The following is a 16,696-nucleotide window of genomic DNA, read 5'->3' as shown; positions in this document are numbered from 1 at the left end:
AGACACCCATCTAAATGACCAAGCTGTGTTCAACTTGATTTTGCACTTCTCAAATCCAGCTAGTTGTTGATCATTAAGTTAACTCTTTAATGGAAGTTGTTAATGTATGTCATTACTTTCATTTTGTAATTAGGCTTTAGGCTAGATAAGTGATTTGTTTCTATTGTAATAAGTCTTCGACTCTTAGTAGGAAACCTATTAAGAGTAGGTAATTATGTAAATATAAACAAGTAGTCTCTCTCTCTCCCTCTCTCTGGTTTGCGGATTCATTAAGCTCTGGTATTGACCGTATTGACACATGGTATCATAGCAATGTTGATCAGTGCTTCTTCATCTTTGCTTTGATAGTCATTTCTGTTTTGGGGGGGGGGGGGTGTTGCAGCAACCTATGCTGCCCTGCATACTACACGGAAGGCCTAGTTCTGCTGCTACGAAGACGAACTGAGGTTTCTTGATCTGAACTACATATATCTGCCCTATATTGAAGGACCCATCCATATTTCAAAGTGTAATCTGGGTTATTACTCATTCAACATGGCGGTACTTTGTTTTTTCTCCAGATTTGGATTTCGCAATTATTCTTCATCGAGTGGGAATCCTATTTGAAGCTTCTGGGGTTTGAGTATACATCATCAAGAGGTCCTTCGGTACTTTATTCAACCTGATCCAAGCACATACTGCGGTGCTATGTATCTTCACAAAAAAGCTGGCGCTACTCTGTAAAAACATACTTTTCTGGACAGGTTTTGACCTCCAGATTTTATCGATCTGACCTTCAGATCAGATCATGGTTTTGGGTATTTAAAGGGCACATAGAAACTTGCCTCTTTCCTTCTTACTTTCATCCTTCATTTTTATTTTTGTCAATTTCTTTTTATTTCCCATCTTTCATGTGCCATTTTCCATTTCTCATCTCTTTTACCCCCTTTCTGTTTAGATCTCAGTTTTCTCTAACTCTGTTGTTTGGATCCATGTATCCGACCCCATTAAGTTGGGATAAGACTGAGTTTGTTGTTGTTGTTGTTCTATAGAAACTTGGTTTCGATCAGGTCTTCTGATCTTGTGGTATCTGCAATCTCTTATTATTCTGGATTTTTCCTCAGCACCGTCCTATTGTCACTGAATCGGTTATTTCTCATATTTTTTGTTTTTATTTGCTGCTTCTGATCAATTGGTTAGACCATTATCCACAGCTGCTGCCTCTGATCCTTTCGATTAGATTGTTTATTGCCACTACTACTCAATCTGATTTTTCTCAATCAGATAGATTATTGCTGTTTCTGATCTGTAGATCAGAATTTATACCCTGCTGATTGTTCTGGATTTTTTTTTTATCAGATTATATTACTGTTGCTGAGTTTTGCCCATATCGTATTACTACTTCTACTACTACAACAACATGATCTCAGCCTTATCTCAACTAAATGGGGTCGGCTACATGGATCATTTCCCTCCAATCAGCTCTATTTGGAATCAGTAGATCATATTACTAGTTTACTACTACTGATCTTATTATTCGGTTGCCTGGTGATCTGCTCTTCTGTTGCTGAACCATGGCTGCTGCTACTAATATTCCTTCAGGTTCTGATAGTCGCTGACTGCTAGTTATTATGTTGAGAATATTGGGATTCCATCATGGGTGATTCCAAACCCCCTGTGGACTCCTTCAATGTCCAAATCACCTCTACTAAACTCAAGGGTGCATCCAACTACTTAATTTGGACTCAAGCTGTTAGCATGTATATCACTGCTAGGCCTTTGATCCCATGGGTTTCCAATGTAATAGTCATTTTTATGGACCTAGAGTATGGAAAATAGGGTTGCATATGGGATTAGCTGTTTTAATTTCTTAGTTTTATTTTTATGTAATTAGTGGTCATGTGATCACTTGAGTGATCATGTGACTTAGTTAAGCGGTCATGTGAATATGTAACTATTTAATTGTTAAGGATTGGCTTAGGCCTTTCCTTTTCAGTGTAAGAATCTATTTTTGAATCTTTTATACAAGGTTGTAAAGGAGGCAAGCATTGGACTAGATAAGTGATTTATATTGTAACAAGTCTTCCACTCTTAGTAGGTAATTATGTTAATATAGACAGGTAGGCTTGTGCGATAGAATATCATAAATCTATCACACTATCACACTGCTCTTTTTTCTCTCTCTCCTTAACTTCATCTTCTTCTTCTTCTCTCTGGTTTGCTGGTTCATTAAGCTCTGGTATTGTCACACAAGTAATGATTTAAATGGCACAACTTGGCTTTAGGTTTCTTTGCTCAAATGGCCAATCCTTGAACAGGAAACAAGACTAAAGAACAGAAGTCGGCATCACACACTCTTCCATCAATGGGTGCATCTCCAGATATAGTACAGAATACAGTTGAACCACACAAGTAAAATAAGTAGTCACAGCATAAAGATCACTATATCTGGGACAGCAAAAGTGGGTCTGCCTGAAGGGGAAAGGCAAAAGGGGTGAAGGGTTGAAATCTAGAGTTTGTATAAAGATTCTTAATGATTGTCTTTATGTATGACTTCCTCACACATGGTTGATTAAAAAAACAAAACGCAAAAGAATAGGCCACATCAGATGGCTAGAAATCATTTGATCACTCTGCCCTTTTCACCCAGACATCTCTGTAGGCATATCCATAGATCAGCTCCAACTGTACATAGGAAACATGTTGAGATATGTTACTCGAGGATGGATTTCTTCCATCATAGGACTGAAGATTCAATCAATTTACAATGCATGGAGAGTTACAAAGTTTCAAACTTCATATGAAGGAGTAAGCATCGTGCCATTTAAAAAATAAGCAGAACAATAAAGCTTAAGATCCGTGCAACAATTACATCAAAAGAGTCGAACCGAAACATCTCAACATCTGACCAGCACGCTTGTCACTACAAGTTCTACTAAAATATTGCCATCATAGATTAATTGTAGAAAATGATCTATCAAGCTTTTTTTCAGATGTTTCTGAAGGGTATGATATAGTTTTACTATTTTGTCGTTTCTTATATAGTAAATGGTCTTCACTCAGCCACATTGTTGATGGTCATCTGCTCAATAGTTAAAAACAAAAGGAACTACCTAGGAGATAATACCATGTCCTAGTTCAAATTCTCCTGATGGGCAAGATTGATTTTTCGGTTTATGTTTAACAGTTTAATTCTCTCATACCCATCCAAAACCTACTTAACATTAGAACTCAAGCACCATGAACCCATAAATGAAAGAACGACTACGGAATTTACAAAGCAAGCTTAAGGTCTCATCATACAGTATCAGTGTTCTGATGCAAGTACAGATTGATATTATGCATTTTTGTATAGATGAAGAAAGCTAGACTCAATCTGAAAGCAACAAAAGTCTACAAAATGATACCGGTCCCCCTCAAAATGCAACGAGGCAACCCAATCTTTATTTATAAAGTCCAAAAGATGACCAATGATTGGATCCTAATGATGATTGTGTTCTCCATCTCCACCGCCTTTGGCCTTCCGTGCAGCCGCTCTTATTTGACGCTGCTCCTCTTTGTAAACCCGGTTTCTCCGTTGAAACTGAAATTACGAGGCCCACTAGTTCATTAAGAATCACCACAACTAGGCAAAAATTCAACCAACAATGAAAATGATCACATGCATTCATATTCCCTTCAGAATTACTCCATAACATTATAAACCACAGGTCTCAGAAGAAATGTCCAAATATACTTATCAATGGGTAAATTATAATCTTCCACTGGTACATAATATTGTCAGAATGTACATTCTATGATTCACGAGAAAATTTCCCCATTGAGTTCTCAAGTGTCCATGATATGAACAAAAAGACATGTATCTAAATAAAGTTGTGCTTCATGAGAGTAAAAATTTTAGACGTCGCTCTGCTTCAAATAGACAGTGTCAGAAGATTCCCTTCTGTTCTTTATAACTTTTGCTGTTTACACTTCCCCCCCCCCCCCCCAACTCTCTTTCCTAACAAGAATTATAATGCAACAAAATATGTGTACCATTTTCCCTCGGTTTGATTTTCCATTTATTTAACCTACATAATCCAATATAGCATACATAAACAAGAAACAAGAGCAGAGGATCAGGACTCAAGAGACACTGTTGATCACCTCTACATGTCAAAGAGGAAATAGTACCATGGACCTTTAAAAGAAATACAACTGTTGCATACAAACAAGGTCTCAGATCGGCCTACCAAACAAATATTGAGGTCAATTAATCAAAGGTGGCCACAACAGTTCAGTTTGGGACTTCAAGCAAGTGCCACCAACAGCTAACGCCAAAAGAGCAGATGATTGGAAACTGCTGAAGTCCGAATTGGTTACCCAACCCCATGCATGCGATGCTGGAACCTGGGTCAAAATACCGTATTGGGTTCACTATGGGCCCACCCAGATACTAAATAACGCAACAATTCAAGATAATGGCAAACTCGTAATAAACCAGAATTTTCAATGGGCAATTTGGTAGTTAGATAGAAGAATGGACAAGAGAGAAATTAGTATATATAGAGAGTAGGCAAACTAAGAAGTAAAACCAAGTAAAGGCTAGAGGTAATAAAGGAGAGAAGGAGGAGTATTTTGGAAACACAAGGAACTAAATAACATGAGATGAAGGGGGTTATCTTCTTCCTTTGAACTCAACCAAAACATAAGGCGGAAAAACCAGAATCATGAAAAATGAAAGAACTCTCCACTCATACGAAACCCAATAGACTCAAGGTTTCTGGCGAAGGATGCAAACCCAATACCCTACCAAATGCAACCCACAACAGATCAAACAATCAATTAGCGAAAGGGGTATGACTCTCTGAAATTAAACTGGCGGAAGAGAATAACCAGATTTAAGTTTCAGTGAGAACTTCCTGTAGAGATCAAACCTCGGTTCGAAGTTAGACAGGATGGCTATCATAGGTACGATCCCTTAAATCTCAACTAATCTAAAGAATATTAGTAGAGAACGATGTCAACAATTGGAAGAAGCAATTACCGCCCAGAAAACAGAATACGGTAATAAATTTCTGATGAACTAAAGAGGAAGGAAAAGGAATAACAGGAAGTAGGAGAAGCAATAAGAAGAGACAGGATATGGGTAGAGAAGATGAGAGAGACCTGAGACGAGAAGGAAAACACAGAGGAGAGAGAGGTACGTGCAGCTTACAACAGCCATCGGTTTCAAACCCAAAAAAAAAAACTTCTCATTCAAATCTCTGTCCAACGAAGGACTACGAGCATCTATTTAAAGAGTTGAAAACAAGAATCCCAAACCTATTCAAACTCTATAACTGAGAAAAATTTGGACTCAAACTCTATCGTAATCTAAACTGAAAACAAATACAAATCTAATAGAACTTTACCTTCCTGCAACCCTATTAATACGAATAAAATAAAGAAAAGAAAAAAAATTATAAAACAATCCCTAATTAACCCAGCATCTAACTGCATCAACTCTCCTGGTCTTAAAAGAACTCGATCCGTCAAGTTTGGTTGCGAACCCAAGATGCCCTTGTAATTATCTTGACACTGGGGTGACACATATCTAGGAGAAGACGATCGAACCGCAACTCCATTAGTGAGGAGAGAGTGACTCATAACTGAAGGAGGAAATTGTCGCCGATGAAGCATGTCTGATAACACATGTGGCGACATCAAGCATGTACAACCTCCTTGTTTAACCTTAATGGTATTCCACACACCATCGTAGAGAACACTAACATGTCGTTACCAAGATCGCCCTAGAAGAATGTCACAGTGTGCCAACGAGGTGACTAAGCAAGGCACATGGTACTATATGGTCCAAACTGTAGATGTACTTGAGCTACTGTAGTGGCCTCTTCTCGAGTTGTAGGTCCAAAACCTCGCACATTAATCTTCTTGAAGAGTTGCTTCTGTGGAAAGGTTGTGTGCTCGAACAAAATCAGCAGAGATACATAGGCTTTTGCCCCGATATCAACGACTGTATGAACGTCTGTTGAACCAATACCATGTAGAAGAATACCAGTCTGTATGAAGAAGGGAGCTTTATCAACTAGTCTGTTTGAGAATGATGTAAGACTAGTGGAATGAGCTTCAACTTCGTCATCATCAGGACTATCATTCTCTAAAGGATTAGCGTATAAATTTGGATCATTATCGTCATCCTTATCAGTCGGTTGCGTCTCTGCTATAATCACGGGACGAGACTTATTAGATTAATTTTTTGCTTTAGTGACCCTTCTCGTCACAATTACGGCGCACAATGCTCTTCAACTAATCATTGCCTCTGATAAGCTTTGGCTTCCTTTCTTCCACTCAGCAGGATTCAGGCTTCTTTTCTTCAATTCGGGGTGGTCTATAAACTAAAGGAGTTTTGAACATATTCTTCAAATAACCGTAACTTCTCTTCATCTGTCTTGGCATAAGCAGCTACCACATCAATCTGGATCATCATTGTCATCCTTATCTGCACAATTGTCAAGGCGTGGCCTAGGCGTCCAGACGCCGTGACAACTATACTTATCTGCTGGTTGTGTCTCTGCTACAATCACGGGATGAGACTTACTAGGATATTTTTTGCTGAAGTGACCCTTCTAGCCATAATTACGGCACACAATGTTCTTCAACCAATCATTGCCTCTAACAACCTCTGGCTTCCTTTCTTCCACTCAACGGGATTCAGGCTCCTTTTCTTCAATTCGGGGTGGTCTATAAACTAAAGGAGTTTTGAGCATATTCTTCAAATAACTGTAACTTCTCTTCAACTGTCTTGGCATAAGCAACTGCCACATCAACAGGCCTGAAATCATTGTTGGAAAACTCGAGTTGAATCTCAGTACTCGGTCCACTGATATATCTCAGAACCCGTTGTTGGTCTGTCTCTTGAAGTCGGCACCTCGAAGATAATTAGTGGAACTCAATTATGTAGGTATCCACATCTTTGTCGCCTTGCTGAAAATTGATCAATTTATGAAATAGTACCATCTCATAATTAAGAGGAATGAACTTCTCGTTCAAAATCTACTTCGTGGTCTCCCAATTAATAACGGGTCCAAGTCATCTGCCAAGTCTCGAATGTAGTATGTCATGCCACCATGAACATGCATAACCAGTAAATTTAGTGAGGATGAGCTTACACTTCTTTTTCATCTGGGAAGGACTTGAAAGTGAAAATCCTCTCGAGTTTAGTAAGCCAGTTAAGAAAATCTTCGGGTCTCTTATTGTCGTCAAACTCTAGAACCTCAACCTTGATGCCATAGTCCCTGCCGGAAAATTGTAGTGTGACATCATGAGGTATAGCCGGATCGGATTGCTGTCTCAGAGGTATATCATCGATCTGTAAGGCACCAAACTGAACTAGCGTAGACGGTCCAGCTTCTTGTTTGCTACCCCTTCTCATGAAAGCATGAAACTATGTAAAGAGGTTGTGTGTTTCTTCTATTAAATTGTCAAGCTTAACCTCAGTCTTTTGCTGATTCTCAACCAATTCCCAATATAACTTGTGCAACTCGGGATTGATGATGTGAGATTGACCTGTCATGGTTAGCAATTGCCAGAAAATTCGCTCTGATAACAATTGATGCAGAACCCAGGTATTTGACCCTATTGGGTTCGCTATGGGCCTACCCGGATACTAAATAGCTCAACAATTCAAAGCAATGACCGTAATAAACAATAATTTTCAAGGGGCGCTTTGATAGTTAAATAGAAGAATGGGCAAGAGAGGAATTAGTATTTATAGAGTATGGGCAAACTTGGAAGTAAAACTAAGTAAAGGCTAGGGGGTAATAAAGGAGAGGAGGGGTATTTGGAAACACAAGGAATAAAATAAAGACTAAATAATCATGGGATGAAGGGGGTTATCTTCTTCCTTCAAACCCAACCAGAACATAAGGCGGAAAAACCAGACTCATATCAAATGAAAGAACTCTCTCATATGAAACTCAATCAACTCAAGGTTTCTGGCAAAGGATGCTAACCCAACACCCTACTGAATGCAACCCACAACAACCAAACAAACAATTAGCGAAAGGGGATAAAAAGGAGAGAAGGAGGGGTATTTTGGAAACACAAGGAATAAAATAAAAAGACTAAATAATCATGGGATGAAGGGGGTTATCTTCTTCCTTTGAACTCAACCAGAACATAAGGCGGAAAAACCAGAATCATATCAAATGAAAAAACTCTCTCATATGAAACTCAATCGACTCAAGGTCTTTGGCGAAGGATGCTAACCCTACTGAATGCAACCCACAACAACCAAACAACCAATTAGCGAAAGGGGTATGACTCTGAAATTAAACTGGCGGTAGAGAAGAACCAGATTTAAGTTTTAGTGAGAACTTCCTGTAGAGATCAAACCACAGTTCGAAGCTGTACACGATGGCTATCACAGGTATGATCCCTTAAATCTCAACTAATCTAAAGAATATTAGTAGAGAACGATGTCAACAATTGGGAGATGCAAGTACTGCCCAGAAAACAGAATACGGTAAGAAATTTCTGATGAATTAAATAGGAAGGAAAAGGAATAACAGGAAGTAGGAGAAGCAATAAGAAGAAACAGGATATGGAGAGAGAAGATGAGAGAGAGTACCTAAGACGAGAGAAAATTCAGAGGAGAGAGAGGTACTCATGGCAGCCATCAGTTTCAACCAAAAAAAAAAAACTTCTCATTCAAATCCCTGCCCAACGATGGACTACGAGCATCTATTTACAGAGTTGAAAACAAGATTCCCAAACCTATTGAAACTTTATAACTGAAATAAAATTTGGGCTCAAATTCTATCGCAATCTAAACTGAAAACAAATTCAAATCTAATAGGATTTTACCTTTCTACAACCCTATAACATGAATAAAATAAATAAAAGAAAAAGTTTACAAAACAATCCCTAATTAACCCAACATCTAACTGCATCAGCATGTAAATTTTGTGGCAGCTCAATTTGTTCCATTTGGTTGTATGTAAATTTTGAAATGTAGAGTCAAAACATAAAAACAATAGAGAACTTTTGTAAATCATTAACAAAAATAATCGTATAGCTCACTCAAAAACAAAATGAATATAGTACCTAAATCTTACTTCATCTTCAACCAATTTACTTAGATTTATTTGAAGAGTAAGACAGTAAAAACATTTTTTTAAACTTTCAATTACTACCTAACTCTAACTGCAACTGTTTGCGGTTATGCTATTAGTCTTTTCTTCTTAAAATATTTTGATTTATTTACATCTTTTTCATCCTAGCAGACAGAGCGATAGTTTGCGGTTATGCTATTAGTCTTTTCTTCTTAAAATATTTTAGATTAATTTCCTTTTTTTTTTTCATCCTAGCAGACAGAGCGATAGTGTTCACAAACATTTAATTCCATGTTCATAAAACTTCAGTGAAAAGTTTTTCTACACCAGCAGATGTAGATGTATCTATACACCAGCAACCAAATTTTTGCCACTTGGAAGGTGATGTGGCAATTTCAATCATATGGATATCTAGGCAATGGTATGAATTGGTCACACACACAAAATTCCAGACTCACATTCAATCATAAAACCTCCCATGTAATGGCATACCCTTCCATGTAAGTCCATGCACCCTCCCACAACAACAACAAACTCAGCCTTATCCCAACTTAATGGGGTCGGCTACCTGGATCCAAACAAAACAAAGTAGGGAAAACTGAGGTCTAACCAAAAAAGGGGAATGAAGAGATGGGGAAAGAGATGAGAAATGAAAAACGGAAAATAACAAATGAAAGATGAAAAATAAATAGAAAAATAAAAGATGAAAGTAAAAGGAAAGAGGCACACCCTAGTAAGTCAGAAGAATCTCAGCTAAATGGGGTCTGCTACATGGATCCTTGCCCTCCAATAGGCTCTATCCAAGGTCATATACTTGGTACATGACCTAGACAATGCATGCCCTTCAATAGGCTCCATGCATCCTCCCTCCATAATTAAAATTTTCAATGCTTTATTTTGCCAATTGGCAAACTCTACTTGGGTTGAAAATTGACATGTGAGCACGAGAGCTTCTGGTCTACCTGAGAATCCCAGCCCTATCCAATATGCCATGTGGCATATCTTGGGGTGCTGGTGTAGAGATACCCTCTAAGCCCACTTGTGTAGAGAACCCAGCCCCAAAATTTAAACAAAAAAAGAAAGACAAAAATTCTTTTCATAAAATATAATACCAGAACCTACATGTTCCTTTTATATGTAAGTCTTTATGTTTGATTAGCAGTGCACCAGTTTTCTGTGTGTTTCAATTGCAACCAATAGAGAAAATTATGATTGATCCACAGAAATCATCCGCTATAAAAGTTCAAGTTGATGACCTGTGTCTAGAATTGTCTGATCAATGTGCATGGATATATCAATGCCTTCTAGAGAAATCACGCACATTTTATACCCAATCAACTGAAAGCTAGACAGCCTCGAATTAAAGTTAGCGCATAACACAATCTGAAAACCAATATCAGGTTGTACAGAACACTGCCTATTTTTCCCGCTGAGCACCCTTTCTTACAAGTGGCCAATATTCAAGAAATCTGATGATCCCCTTCAAAACTAAGTAGGTTTCTCCCAAGTGTCTATATGGTAACTTTTCATGTGACATAAACAGCTTAAGCAACTAAGTTTCACTAAGCACACCTATCCCCTTAAAATGATTAAAGCTTGACCCCTTGCTAGAAGGAAACACACTTCTAGTCACAAAAAGTGATAAAACTGGCACCCGCATCTTAATTTGACAGAGCACCCTATGCAGCTTCACAACTCCAACGACTACAACCAACACTAAAATTGGCACCCACACCATGGGTGATGCAATGAACCAAATTCAAACCTGAGCCATTGATAGAGATGGCATATAGGTTGAGTGTGATGCATCAACCTGTTAAGATATCAAATTCAAGAGACTAGATGGAAGGGTTGAAAAGCTAAGGAGTCTGATGACTTCAAACTTTGGTATACGGCCGATAAAAAGGATGCCAATGTAATTAGCAATTTTTTTGCACCCCAAGTAGGATTGGATGAAAATAGTAAGTTACAATTTTGGGAACACATGGATGGATTAGTGCAAGGTTTTAGTCAAGGGGAAAATAATATTATATGGGGGTGATCTGAATGGACATGTTGGGAGAGATGATAGAGGCTGTGAAGGTGTACATGGAAGATACGGTTTTGGAGAAAGGAATGAGGAGGGGACTTCAGTTTTAGATTTTGTTGCGGCTTATGATTTATCCATTGTAAACACATACTTTGAAAAGAGAGGAGCATTTAGTTACCTTCAAAAGTGAGCATCATAGTAGCCAAATAGATTTCTTTCTAATTAGAAGGTCTGATAGGTTGTTATGTAAGGAGTGTAGTCATACCGGGGGAGAGTCTAACCACACAATATAGATTAGTGGTCATGGCCATGCGTCTCATTGCCAAATCGTAAGAAAGGTGAGCTTATTTTCCCTAGGATAAGGTGGTGGAGCTTGAAAGGAGATATCTTGAAACCATTTACTGATATTGTCAATCAAGGAAGGTGGGACTTTGATGGAAACACTAATACAATGTGAAACAAAATGACAATTTGTATTAAGAAGGTTGCTAAAGATGTCCTAGGTGAATCGAAAGGAAAACGTCATTCCTCTAGGGAGATTTGGAGGTGGGGTGATGATGTTCAAGCAGCCATTAAGGCTACGAAAGCTAGTTTTAAGACATGGCTAAAGACTAAGGATGTAGATGATCTAAAAAAGTATAAATTAGTCATAAATGAAGCTAGAAGATTGTGGGAAAGCACAGGGGCGAAGAAATATAAAGACCTTTATAACAATCTGAGCACAAAGGAATGGGAAAAAGCTATCTATACAATAGCTAAAATGAGGAAAAGGAAGACTAGAGATTTAGAACGTGTCAAATGTATTAAAAATGAAGATGGTAAAGTACAAATAAGGGATGAGGCATTAAGAAGAGATTGAAAGATTATTTCTACAACCTATTAAATGAAGACATTTTGAGTACTAGTGTCCCAAAAGACTACATTACCCATCGAAATGCCACATGCCGTAGATATATACAAAAAATTAGGATGCCTGAAGTAAAAGAAGCTGTAAGGAGGATGAAAGTAGACAAGGCACAAGGTCTAAATGAGGTCCCAATAGAAGTGTGGAATAGCTTAGGAAACTGTGGATTATGTTGGTTAATCAAGCTGTTTAATAAGATTATCAGCACAAGGAAAATGCTAGATGAATGGAGAGAGGCATTGTGGTTCCGATTAAATAAAGGTGGTATTCAAAGCTGCAATAACTATAGAGACATAAAACTAATGAGTCATACTACAAAATTGTGGGACAAAGTTATTGAAACTCGCCTGAGACAAGAAACTTGGTGGAGGGCCGCTAGGGAAGAAGGGGGTAACCTGAGAGGGACCTCAGAGTTGCAAGGTAAGGGAAGAAATCACATAAGAAGAAGAAGATGAAGGGGGGGGGGGGGGAAGAAAGCCTGCACATGAAACACAGGCAGCAACCAAACTTCAATTCATTATATTCAATATGTGAATCGTTTGACTACAATCTGGTATTTAAAGAAAATAATTAAAGACTCCTACTCTAAAACTGAAACAATCCATAATCCTAATAGAAATGTAAAACTAAAAAGACTTTAAAAGTGACTCTACCTTGACTTCTTGCTAAGTCCTACCATCATCTACCAATTAATAAATCTAAATAACCACAAAACAAAGACTCGTACTCACCTTATACGACTAAGTAAAAGAATAAAAAAAACTACAAGATACATCCAAGCAAATAAATCTAAATATCCTACTAGATTAAATCCCAGATTTGGACCCGGTTCCCCGTCTAGGTTCCCAAACAAGTTTGGGTTGGTCCAAGGTAGTGCACCTCCATCAAAAACAACTATTACAGAGAACCAATTTGGTTTTATGCCAGGATGGTCCATGGCATAAGCTATTACTTAGGAGACTCATGGAAAGATTTAGAGATTGCAAAAAGGATCTCCATATGGTCTTTATTGACCTAGAAAAGCTTATGACAGAGTCCCAAGAGAGTTAATTTGGCAAGTACTAGAGAAGAGAAGTGTTTCAAGAAAATATTTGGACATAATTAAAGATATGTATGATGGTGTGGAGACTACAGTAAGAACTGTGGGGGGTCAAGGTAGTGAATTCCCAATTACAATTGGGTTACATCAAGGATCAGATTAAAGCCCTTAATTGTTTGCGCTTATCATAGATGGTTTAACCAGAGACATTTAAGATCAGGTTCCTTGGTGTATGCTTTTTGATGATGATGACATTGTTTCGGTGGACGTGACAAAAGCAAGGATTAACGCCAAGTAGGAGCTATGGGGATCAACCTTGGAATCAAAAGATTTTAAGAAAAGTAGAAAGACAACAAAGTATATAATGTGTAACTTTAGTTACACTAGGATGGATAATGAATTACTGAAAATTGAAGAGAGGGAGATTCCATAAAGTGATTATTTTAGGTATCTAGGCTCAATCTAATGTAGTTCTAGATTGGTAGGAGACCAACTAAAAATCAAATAATCAGGATCTGATCTGACAAGTAGTTTGGTTAGGCTAAAATAGGTGAAAGTGTAAAATTAGGGTTAAGGTTTGATGGTAGGGTTAGGGTAAGTTGATGTAGGGGAGTCTTCCAGTGAAGGTCCTGAGATTTTTGATGGATTTAGGTATGTAAACTTGAAAGGACAGTAGATTAGGTTTAGGGTTTTTGGGTTTTTGAAAAGAGAATAATGGGGGAATCTAGGGTTTAAGATGGGAGTTCAGGGCAGGGGCTTGAGTTGAGTTTCCCTAAGGGTGAGAAGGAGATTCGGTCCAAGTTTGGGCTGTTTCTGATGGTTGGTTTGGTATGGGCGTAATTTAGGTTATGGGGATAATGTTCAGAGATGGAGGGGATGCTAGGGTTTGGTTTAGAGGGTTAGAAGGGGGTTTTGAATTGGGGATGATGCACTTCTTGTATGAATTGTTCTTGATCCTTGCAGAGAAATTTCCAACAGCGGAGTATGTATCTTCATGAGATTGGCTAGGGCAGAACTGGAGCTTGAATAGAGATCGATGGAAAAGGGTTGAAGAAGGCTATCTCAACTTGGGTATCTCACCCATCCTATCTCAGGATTTTCACAAAGGCTAAAGCCAATATTTCATTAATCAAATTCGTGTACAATACTGGTCTCCCTTACAAACTAATACAGAAGACTCAAAAATAAACTTAGGCATTAAAAAGGAAAGGTTTAACCCTATCTTTAACTAATAAGGTAATCTAAATTGATTAGGAAAGTGAAATAATAAAAAAACAGACTCAAAATAGGACTCTAACAAAACTAATGAAGTAAATCCCGTTTTCCTACTTTCTACCCATATTTTACGCTCATTAAATTGGCCAATTACAAAGTAAACCCATGGGATCAAAGTCCCAATGCATATAATGATCCAACCCAAAGCTTATATCCAATAAAATAAGCCCTCTAAGTGACTTATCTACATCACAATCATAAAATAAAAATAAATAAATAAATAAATAAGTGATATAGAGGATGATGTTTCACATATAATAAAAATAGGATGGATGAAGTAGAGAGGTGTGTTTGGAGTGTTGTGTGATCGACGAATTCCTTTAAAACTTAAGAGGAAAATTTTATAGGACAGTCATACGACCGGCTATGATGTTTGGTGCGGAATGTTAGGCAGTTAAGAACCATCATATATATAAACTCAATGTAGCTGAGATAAGTAAATTGAGATGGATGTGGGGCAAAACTAGGAAGAGTAAAGTAAGGAATTATCAAATTACAGCTGATTTGGGTATAGCTCTAATACATGATAAGCTGCGAGAAATTCGTTTCATGTGCCATGGGGATGTTCAATGGAGGCCTTTCGATGTTCCACTATGGAGGAGTGATTTGATTCAGATTGAAGGAGCTAAAAGAGCCAGTGGCAGACCTAAAATAACTCTAGAAGTGGTGAGGAAAGACATGCATAGCTTGGGCCTTGTTTCAAATATGACCTCGAATAGAGCTGATACCATGTAGCCAACCCCATTTGGTTGGAATAAAACTGAGTTGTTATTGTTGTCTGCATTTCCTTAATTCAAAAATATTACCTTATTATTTTGTTCATCAATTATTCTTAACATGTCTAAGGTAGAATTAGTGTGAAAACTTTCATTAGTAGAGACCATCTTAAATTGGACTATTCAATGGAATCCCAATGTCCAAGTTCCTCGAGGCATCTTATTCTTCATCCGTCTCTTTTTTTAACCAGGAAGTGATGACTCCCCTTGCATTGGCAACAGAATTATCAGTAGATTTTTTTTTTTGGTGGGTGGGGAGGGGGGGACACTAGACTGTTTCACTGCTTTGTTTTGTTAAGTCTCTTCATATTGGGTTTGGAATTACACGTTTGGTTTTTCTAAGGCCAGGCTGCATCAGTTGACAACCACATCAAACAATCAATGAACCTCCCCCAGGGGCCTTGGGTCAGCATCAAGCCCATCTCATTATACATCAGTTTTGCCAAACAATTCTGCAAATATGGCATATAGAGAATACCGTCCACTGCATGAATGATAAATTTGATTCGCAATATCATTCCTTCACATTGTAGTGTATCGTCATCCTTTGACATTATGGTGTATTCTTTGTTTGGAAAACCTAACTGTGGAGATAGCTAAATTAAAATTAATACTTACTACAATCCAAATCCTAGGGTTCCGATCATTGCACTTTTTTAATCTTATTAGGAAAAAACAAAATTGGAAGATCGGTGGATCGATGTGTTTATGCAAATCCTATAAGAAACGAGGGAAGAAGAAGGGCATACGATTTTAAGACAACAACGAATAGATAAGAAAATTGAGGATATGAACGGACCTCTTTGGAGTGGTGAAGGCACTCGAGATAGTCTTCCCTAAGGAGAGCACAGTCTTTGGGTTCCCTGCAACGAGACATACACTCGCTGAAGTCCGTCCAGAAGTCGTAGCATCTTCCCTTGTTTCCTGTGATTCCCCAACCAGAAGCCATCTCTCTCTCTCTCTCTCTTTCTGTCTCTTTCTCTCTCTCTCTCTTCCCCCACGGGTCTGTTACTTGTACCAAAACATTGACCGTAGGGTGGTAGTGAGGTGTCAACTCCCAAATTGAACCTGTCTACGAACCGTTTAAATTGGAACCAGTAAACCGTTCAATAATTGGCTCGGTTTTGATTTAAAAATAAAAGGGTAAATTACATTGCAACTTCCTTATTTTTAAATTATACAGTCGCACCCCCTCTGATTGGACGGTGTTAAATAATACAATGTAAAATGCCAATTTTACCCTCTTCTAATATTATTAATCAAAAACTGTTAAATAATACAATATAAAATGACAACTTTGCCCTCTTCAAATCCTCTTTCCTCTCTAACCCTTTCTTCTTCTTCTTGATTTTTTTTTTTTTTTTTTTTTTTTTCTTTCTGGCTTCTTCTTCTCCTTGGTTGCCGTCGTTGCTTTCATCGCTGACATTCCGGCCAACCCACAGCTCCAGGCTTCTTCCAGGTACAGAGAGTGGAGCGGCTTGAACCCAAGAGTGATGGGTAGCAGTTCAGAGGATGAGGAATGCAAAATTCCGGGGAAGCAAAAACCTCTTCTCTTCTCCACGCTCTCCTTTACCCACTTCTCTCTGTTCTCCTTCCTTCTCT

General features: G+C 38.1%; 1 protein-coding gene across 1 annotated transcript; it reads right to left on the bottom strand.

Annotated features, from left to right (window-relative positions):
- Positions 1 to 3,256: 3,256 nt before the first annotated feature.
- On the bottom strand, positions 3,257 to 16,086 carry LOC122659669 (NADH dehydrogenase [ubiquinone] iron-sulfur protein 5-B). Its single transcript, XM_043854768.1, has 2 exons — positions 15,894 to 16,086; positions 3,257 to 3,562 (listed from the first exon to the last, which is right to left on the bottom strand). Exons 1-2 carry the CDS (start codon positions 16,041 to 16,043, stop codon positions 3,461 to 3,463), a joined length of 252 nt encoding a protein of 83 aa, XP_043710703.1. The 5' UTR covers positions 16,044 to 16,086; the 3' UTR covers positions 3,257 to 3,460.
- Positions 16,087 to 16,696: the final 610 nt, after the last annotated feature.

This window comes from Telopea speciosissima, chromosome 4, assembly GCF_018873765.1.
Source record: "Telopea speciosissima isolate NSW1024214 ecotype Mountain lineage chromosome 4, Tspe_v1, whole genome shotgun sequence".
Lineage (NCBI taxonomy): Eukaryota > Viridiplantae > Streptophyta > Magnoliopsida > Proteales > Proteaceae > Telopea > Telopea speciosissima.
This window is presented reverse-complemented; position numbering and strand designations above follow the sequence as displayed.